Raw genomic sequence first — 8,175 nt, forward strand, 5'->3', positions numbered from 1 at the left:
GAGACGCGCGCGTCGCGTCGCGTCGCGCGAGTGAATCGAAGACGTGGGTGGAGCATAACGACGACGCACTCGCGAGCTCCGGCCAGCCTTCCGCCTCCGCGTTGATCTCCACCACCTCCTGATCTGTCTCGTAGTCCGAGTCGAACTCTATCGCCCACGCGCCCGTCTGGCCACGGACCACGACGGAGCGGGAGCCGCCGCGTCCGTCGCCCCGCGCGCGACCGCGCGCCCCGCGCGTCCGCGAGCCGCCGCGCGCGGCGTCCGCGGCGGCTCCCGCTCCGTCGTGGTCAGAGGCAAGAAGGGCGCGTGGGCGAAAGAGTTCGACCCGGACTACGAGAAAGACAAGGAGGTGGTGGAGATCACCGCGGAGGCGGAAGGCTGGCCGGGGCTCGCGAGTGCGTCGTCGTTCCGCTCCACCCACCTCTTCGATTCCCTCGCGCGACGCGACGCGACGCGCGCGTCTCCCTCCATCGGGGCCCTCCCTCCTCGCGGCGTCGCGCCGCGGCGAAGGCGTCGCTCTCGCCGCGAGACTCCCCCGTCGCCCATCCATCCCGTCGTTCCGCCCGGTCTTATCCATCGATCGTCGCTCGCTGACGACGCGCTCCACCCTCGCCGCCCTCGCCCTCGCCCGCCGCGCGTCGTCCGTCGTCGCAGAGGACACGGAGGTGGAGACGTACAACATCCTCACGAAGCTCACGGGCCCGCTCAACATCACGTGGAACGGCATCGGCGTGATCCAAGTCCCCAAGGGCGCGGACAAGAAGGAGAGCGGAAACGTGTGCAAGACGGTGCTCGTGCAGAGGAAAGAGCAGGTGCTCGCGGAGTGCGATCGGCTGTACCCGAAGATGAAGGGCAAGCCGAAGGATTACGTGATACAGTTGTTCGAGGACCCGTACGCGGACCCGGTGGATCTGAGCGCGGTCCCGCCCGCGGGGTTAGAGCCCGTGCCCGCGGAGATCAAGTACATGCCCAAGGGGAAGCGGTATCCGTATTGATCGATCGATCGATCGCGTCGGGAAGTAAAGCCCTTAAGGATCGGCGTTCACCACGCCGACGCGGTCGTATGGGGACCAGTGTAGTTCCGGGGTCTGCGCTTTCGCGGATTCGCGGCGGTCGATTTGGGCTATTACGGAGGAGAGTCGACGCGTCGGCGTATGACGTAGACTACGCATCGTATCAACGCGACGAGAAGTAAATTAACTGAACGCTCCGCTCGCGCGTCGCCGCGACGCTCACCGGTACTCGTCCCACATCTGCCTCCCGTACCGGTTGTCCAGGTGCCGCTTGCTGTAGTCTCGGTCCCGCTCGTGCAACGCGCGCAATCGCTCCTCTTCATCCGTGGACATCCCCGCCGGACGAACGAAATCCGACGGCGGGTTGATTTCGACGAGCGTCCGTCGACCTCCAGCGGCGCGCGGGCCGGGGGCGTCCCCGCCGCCTCCCTCCGCGTCTTCGTCCGCAGTCGTCGTCGTCGTCTCCGCCGCGTCGGCGTTCGCGTTCGCGTTCGCGTTCGCATTCGGCGGCCGCGGCGGAACCTCCACGACCCTCGCGCGCCCTTCCAACCGACGGTCCAACACCGGCATCGGCCCCAAATCCGGCATCTGCTCGCGGACCGCGACCGGGACCTGGCCGCCGCCGCCCCATCCGGCGAGTCTACGGTCCAACGGAATCGCGGGCTCCCACGGCTTCCCCGCGGGCGGTATTCGCGCGAGGTACTCCTCCGCCATCTTCTTCGCGCTCTCCGCCTCGTGCTCCCAGTGTATGCGCTCGCCTCGCGCGGCGTTCAGCGCGCTCGCGAGGTTCTCGCACTCGAGCTGCGTCTGCTCCGCGGTGCGCTCCGCCTCCGCGCCGCGTTCGCGCTCGCCCTGGAGATCCGCGGCGAGGGCTTTGTAATCGCGCATCGCCTGCTTCAACGCCGCCTCGAGCTCGCGCACGCGCGCGCGCAGTTTGTTCGCCTCCTCCGTCGCGACCGCGATCTGTTTCGCCAGGTTGACCTCGCCGTCGTACAGCTTCTGGACGTTAGACAGCGCCGCCTGCGCGCGGTCACGGTCGTCCCCGTTCCGTCGCGCGGCTTCCTTGTACGCGCGTTTCTTTTGGCGTTTACGCTCCAACGCCTCGGCGAGCGACGCCGCGTTCGACGCCGCCGCCGCCGCCGCCGCCGCCGTCTTCGCCGTCTCCTGCGAGCGTTCGAACAGCACGTGGTTCGTCTCCTCGTCCGCAGCGTTCCTCGCCGCGACGATCGCGCGCTCCGCGCCGTTCGCGGCGTCCTGCGCGAGCGCCACCGCGTCCGCGAGCCTGCGTAGGTGAAGCGATCGGTCAGTCGAACGTCTTAGCGGTCAAACGTTGTGAGGGAAGCGCGGGTGAAGAGTGACGACGGGAAAAGTCCTCAAGGAACGGCGTGCACCACGCGAACGGGGTCGTACGGGGAGCAGTCTCACCGAGACGCGAGCTCCGCGGCTTGCTTCTTGTGCGCGCGCTTCTTCGCGCGTTTTCGATCGAGCTGTTTCAACGCGAGGTCCAGCTCAGCCTCGAGCTTCGCGTGCACGAGATCGCTCTCCGCCTTGACCGCGCGAATCTCCGTGGCGTACTTGTCCACCGCGACGTCGCGCTCCGCGATCGCGCGCGTGAGGTCTGTCTCGAGCGACGCGATGCGCGAGATGGCGGCGCGGCTCTTGTGCACCTCGGCGACGGCGTTCGCCGCCCTCGCCTCCGCGGCGAGCCTGTGGTTCTCCGCCGCCTCTCTCAGCTGCCGCAGCTTCTCCTTCTCGATCTCCGCCACCTGCCGCTCCGCCTCGAGGTTCGAGATGCGGCGCTCCATCTCGAAGAACTCGTCGTGGTTCTTCTTCGGCGCGCGATTCTCCGCGGCTTCGAGGTCGCGCCGCGCGTCCTCGAGATCGCGTTTGAGCCGGTGCTCGACATCGTCTAAATCGCGCTTCGCGCGCTCCAGCTGCCGCGCCGCCTCCTCCGCCTCCTTCTTCGCCTTCTCCGCGGCGTCGAGCGCGTCCTTCACCTTGGCCTCCGCCGCTTCCGTCGCTCTCGCGGCGGCGGCGTCCGCGGCGTCCGCTCTCTTCTCGGCGGCGGCGGCGCGTCGCTCCGCCTCGGCGGCGTTCGCCTCGGCGGTCAACCGCGCGGCGTCAGCCTCCGCGGCGTCCGCTTCCGACGCCTCCGCGCGCGCGATCGCGGCGTCTCTCTCCTCTCTCGCCTCCTCCGCGGCGGCGCGGTCCGCGGCGGCTTCTTCCGCGGCGGCGTCCGCCATGTCGTTCGCGGCGCCGAGGGTTTGGTTCAGAGCTTCTTTTTCTCTCTCCGCCTCCGCGGCTGCTTCCTCCGCGGCGCGGCGCGCGGCGTCGAGCTCCTCCTCCAAGGCAGCCTTCATCTCCGCGGCGGTCTTCTCCGCTTCCGCGATGATCCGCGCGGCCTCGTCCGCGGCCTCTTGGGCCTCCCTCGCGGCTCTCTCCGCCTCCGCCGCGGCTTCCTCCTCCGCGAGTTTTTTCGCCGCCTCGACGTCCTCTTTCTCCTTCTCCATCGCCGCGAAGCGATCCGCCTCGTCCTCCAGGGCTTTCGTCTTCTCGTCCAGCTCAGCCTGGATCTTATCCCGCAGCTCCTCGAGCGCCTTCTCTTTCGCGTCCGCGGCGGCGGCGGCGTCCGCGGCCGCGCGCTCGGCGGCGTCCGCGCGGTCTTTTTCCGCCGCCGCGTTCAACGCGGCGGCGGCGGCTTCGTCCGTCTTTTCGTTCAGCTTCTTCGCCATCTCCGCAGCCTCGCCGCCGCCAGCCTCCGCGGCCGCGCGCAAGTCCGCGACTTGCTCTTTCAGCTCCGCGGCCTCGCGCTCCGCGGCCGCTTTCGCGAGCGCCTCCGCGGAGAGCTTTTCCGCCGCCGCTTTCGCCTCCGCCTCCGCCGCGTCCGCGGCGTCGTTCGCGCGCTTTCGTTCCTCGTCGAGCGCGTCCTGGAGCTCCTGCCGCGCCTTGTCCGCGCGCTCGTCCGCCTCCTTCGCCGCCTCCGCGGCCGCCTCCGCGGCGCGCTCCGCGTCCGCGGCGATTCGGTCCGCGCGCTCCTGATTCTCCCGAGCCTCCGCCTCGGCGCTCTGCTTCTCCGCGTTGGACGCTTCCAACTCCTTCTCTAACCTCTCCTTCTCCTCCGCCGCTCGCGCCGACGTCTTCTCGAGCTCTTCCGCAGCCTCGGACAGCGCCTCCTCGCCCGCCTCGACCTCTTTCTCGCTGTCGCCGAGGCGCTTCTTCAGGTCGTTCTCGTTGCTCTCCGCCGCCCACACCCTGACGCTCTTATTCGTCAGGACCCACATCGACCACCCGACTCTTATCGCGCCGCGTATGAACCCGCCCTGATCCGGGAGCGAGTACACCGGGAGCTTACTCTTCGTGTTCCACGCCACGAGCGTGTGATCGCCGCTGCCGGACCACACGCACTCGCCCATCGAGACGAGCGCGGAGATGGTTTTCTTTTGGCGTTGCATGTCGTTTCTCACCGCGCCGGACGCGCGATCGAAGACGCGTATCCGCCCGCTCTCGTACCCGACCCACCCCTCCGTATTGTCCGGGGTGCCGCATATCGCGCTCACGCCGCTCTGGCCGACGCCCTTCAGGAACGACCCCTCGTCCGCTTCCATGAGGCCGTCGCCGTCGTCGCTCCATCGGAACGTCTTTCCGTCCTGCGCGCCGGTCCAAATCGCGGGCGGGTGGTTCTCGTCCCCCGCGAACGAGCACAGCGCCTTCACCGCGCCGCTGTGGTGATTCGACGCGGACAGCACGTCGCAGTTCAGGTTCCACACTTTCACGCCAAAGTCCGCGCCGCCGGTGACGACGAACTTCCCGTTCCCGCCGAGACACATGCACCACACCCCCTTGGCGTGCGCTTGGAACGGCTTCACCTTCTTCGTCCCTCGCGCGGCGTCGTAGACGGTGAGATCTCCGCTCGCGCCGCCGACCCACAGGTCCTTCCCGTCGTTCGCCACGAGCGCGCAGTTCACCGTCTCCGAGCGCGCGCGCTCCACGAGCAGGCGCTTCGACGCGTCGTCGGTGGAGTACGCGCGCAGAGGGCCGTCGTGCTCGCCGAGGACGACGGATTTTCCATCCGGCGTAGGCGCCGCGCAGTACGCGTCCGCCTTTATCTCCGCGACGAGCGCGACGTGGAGGTTCGGCGGCTCTTCCTTGGGCGCCATCGGAGAAGAGCGGATGGACCGGCCGTCGATGCCGCCGGTCGTCCGTTCCTCTTCCGTCCGCGCCCGAGACGACTGCGGCGGCCGCGGGTCGGCACGTCCGAGATTTGGATTCGGTCAACGGTTGTGATGAGTGCCGTGCGGTCAGGTGGCCGCGCGCGCCTGAGGGCGGCTCAAAAACAGTTCTCCGGTCAGTTGAAATGGAACGCGATCAAATCTTGAAACCGGGCAATGGGTGAAAAACTTTTGTATGAACGCACCTGAGATACTGTTTCGCGACGGTTTGCCTCCCGCGGCGCGGAACGGACGGTCGCCCGCGGTCCCGCGCGCGGTTCGCGTCGCTTCCGCGCGCGCGAGCGATGGCGATCCTCGAGGAACTTCAATCGGAGGCCACCGCCGCGACGGCGTCGGCGCCGCCGCCGCCGGCGTCGGCGTCGTCGTCGGCGGCGGCGGCGGCGCGCGACGCGCCCTCGTCGCCGCGCGCGACGATTCGTCAGAAACCGCCGTCGGAATCCGCGTATTACTACGCGCACCATCACGACGACGCCGCGCGCGCGGACCTCCCCGCGCCGATGCCGCCGCCGAACGGGACGAAGATCCGTCCGCCGGCGGCGCCGGCGGCGCCGCCTCGCGCGTCGCCGCCTCCGAAGAGCGCGTCGTCCGCGTACTACTACGCGCACGAGCCGCGGCGGCCGCCGCGCGACGCCGCGCGAGAAACCCCCGCGCCGTTGCCGCCCGCGGGCGGGACGCTCCTGAAGCGCGAGGTGCGCGACGAGGCCCCCGAGATCCCGCTGAGGGAGTACTACTTCGAGGACAACGGCGCGGCGTTTCTGACGATCACGTTCAAGCTGCCGGGCGTCGGCGCCGCGGCGACGGCGACGCGGCCGCGCGCGGACGTGCGCGTGACGTTCGGGGAGAAATCCGCGCGAGGCTTCGAGATCGTCGTGACCGGGTACTACCCCCCCGGGGAGACCATCGCCGACGACGAGTTGAGAACGAAAACGCCCGCAGTGCGGCGGTTTAACTGCGTCCGGACCTTCGGCGCGGTGATCTGGGACCTGTCCAGTTGGAGGACGACGCGCGATAAGATAATCCTCAAGCTGCGGAAGGACGCCGTGGGAGTGACGTGGCGGGCGATCATGTGACGCGATCGCGACGCGATGGACGCGCGACGTACGGAACGGAAAGGAATAGAAAGGAAAGGACGCGGTCGATGGATCCTCTGCTACGATATAATATTGACGCGTCGCTACGTGTACTACCGCGCGCCCTGGTCGTTCCTACTCCGTCGTCGTCGGCGGCGGCGTCGTCGTCGGCGCCTCTCCCTCCTTCGACGACTCGAGGCTCAGACGCACGCTCCTCGCGTCGACGCTCTCCCTCCCGCTCGAAGCGCGCTCGACGCCCTGCGTCCACGCGGCGCGCTTCTTCTTCCTCCCGTGGTACGCCGCCCCCCGCTCCGCGCGCAACTTCAGCCGAAGCGCGTTTTGCTTCGCGTTGAACGCCTGCGTGAAGTTGGCGCCGATGATGGTTATGGGCAACGCGATGACCAACACGCCGCAAAACATCGTGAGTCCACCGACGCACTTGCCCGCGATGCTCAGAGGGTAGATGTCGCCGTACCCGACGGACGTCATCGTCGTCCACGCCCACCAGAACGACACGACGATGGAGTCGAACGGACTCTGCATGTATTCGCCCGAGCAGTTGGGGTTCTTTTTGTACCGGTACGGGCACGAAAAAACAGCCGAGAACGCGGTGTCCCCCAGCGTCTTAAACTTGCAGTCGTCCGACGTGGCGCCCGCGCTGTACGTGCTCGCCGAGCTCATCGCGGTCGTGCTCGACACGTGGACGTCGCACCAGTACGCGACCGGCCGCTCCCAGAACAGCATGTCCTCGTTCCAGCGTCCGCGTTCGAGAAAATACAAAATCGACGACGACACGACGATGGCGAGCGCGACGAGGAAAAACAGCGTGCCCAACGGCTTGGACGAGTCCACCATCGTCCGTCCGAACATCGCGAGCGCGCCGCCGCCGAGCTTAAGCAGCCGAAACACGCGCACGAGCCTGACGACGCGCACGACGCTGAGCCCGACGACTTCTTCGTCGCCCCCCGAGGCGGCGACGACGAGGTCCACGTAAAACGGCACGACGGCGACGACGTCCACCAGGTTCAGCACGTTTTGAAAAAACTTCTTCCGGTCCGGGCACGCCCACACCCTCAGCGCGATTTCTATCGTGAAGAACGCGATGCATATCGCCTCGCTCACGTACCAAAACGACGCGTACGGGAGATTATCGTCGTACACCCCGTGCACCGTCTCGACGCAAAACGTCACGGTGGAGTAGACGATGAGGAAGAGCACGAACGCCGCCACCGCCGCCGCCCTCTCGCTGCTTCCTGGGTTGTCCATCAGATCCCACACCGCGGCTCGCATCGTGGAGTGGGAGTGGGGGGGACGGCGCGCGCGCTCGGTCGGCGTCCGCGGCGCGGTCTCGCCGCCGCCGTCGCGGTGATCTTTCCGCGCGTACATACTCCGGAGGGAGAATCGTCGCAGTCGCGCGCTGAGGCGCGCGACGATCCCAAACTGCTTTACCGACGCGCCGTCCCCGCGCGGGGATCGCGGCGACTTTCTGTCGCTCTCGGCGTCCGCGACGGCGCTCGGGGTCGCCGACACCGTCGTGCCGTCGCTCAGCGTCCGTCGCTTCGTCCCGTCCTTCTCCTCTCTCTCGCGCCGCTTCTCCTCGCGGATCTCGTCGCGTCTGCGCGCGAGCGGCCATCGCGGCAGTCCATAGGCGTCAGTTGGAGTTGAAAGGCGTCGAAGGCGGGGATTGAAAGCGAGGGGTGGGCGGAGAGACGCGCCGGGGAAAGTCCTTAAGGATCGGCGTTCACCACGCGAACGCGGTCGTATGGGGACCAGTGTACAGAACGCACCTCCGCGCGAGCGCGGCCATCGCGAGGTGGAAGCTCTCGTAGTTCACCGTGACGACGTCGTGCCTGCAGACGTCGC

At 68.2% G+C, this 8,175-nt stretch overlaps 4 protein-coding genes across 4 annotated transcripts in view; 2 read left to right on the top strand and 2 right to left on the bottom strand.

The window, feature by feature from the left end:
- MICPUCDRAFT_51212 (uncharacterized protein) overlaps positions 1-995 on the top strand; it is a gene marked incomplete at both ends in the record, with an annotated part of 1,700 nt that extends 705 nt beyond the window's left edge. The window contains 2 exons of the mRNA XM_003061441.1: positions 87-395; positions 655-995. Of these exons, the coding sequence (XP_003061487.1) occupies positions 87-395; positions 655-995 (650 nt within the window). The remainder of the gene's footprint in view (positions 1-86; positions 396-654) is intronic.
- A 237-nt stretch (positions 996-1,232) lies between these two features.
- MICPUCDRAFT_62981 (uncharacterized protein) lies at positions 1,233-3,745 on the bottom strand (the record flags this gene model as incomplete). Its single annotated transcript, XM_003061677.1, has 2 exons — positions 1,233-2,138; positions 2,732-3,745. 2 exons carry the CDS (start codon positions 3,743-3,745, stop codon positions 1,233-1,235), a joined length of 1,920 nt encoding a protein of 639 aa, XP_003061723.1.
- Positions 3,746-5,526: 1,781 nt separating this feature from the next.
- MICPUCDRAFT_41654 (uncharacterized protein) lies at positions 5,527-6,312 on the top strand (the record flags this gene model as incomplete). Its single annotated transcript, XM_003061442.1, has 1 exon — positions 5,527-6,312. One exon carries the CDS (start codon positions 5,527-5,529, stop codon positions 6,310-6,312), a length of 786 nt encoding a protein of 261 aa, XP_003061488.1.
- A 70-nt stretch (positions 6,313-6,382) lies between these two features.
- The window catches only part of MICPUCDRAFT_51215 (voltage-gated ion channel superfamily), a 2,744-nt gene continuing 951 nt past the window's right edge, over positions 6,383-8,175 (bottom strand). Inside the window, exon 3 of the mRNA XM_003061678.1 lies at positions 6,383-7,927. Coding sequence (XP_003061724.1) covers positions 6,448-7,927 — 1,480 coding nt within the window. The 3' untranslated portion in view covers positions 6,383-6,447. The remainder of the gene's footprint in view (positions 7,928-8,175) is intronic.

This window comes from Micromonas pusilla (assembly GCF_000151265.4).
Source record: "Micromonas pusilla CCMP1545 genomic scaffold MICPUCscaffold_10, whole genome shotgun sequence".
Lineage (NCBI taxonomy): Eukaryota > Viridiplantae > Chlorophyta > Mamiellophyceae > Mamiellales > Mamiellaceae > Micromonas > Micromonas pusilla.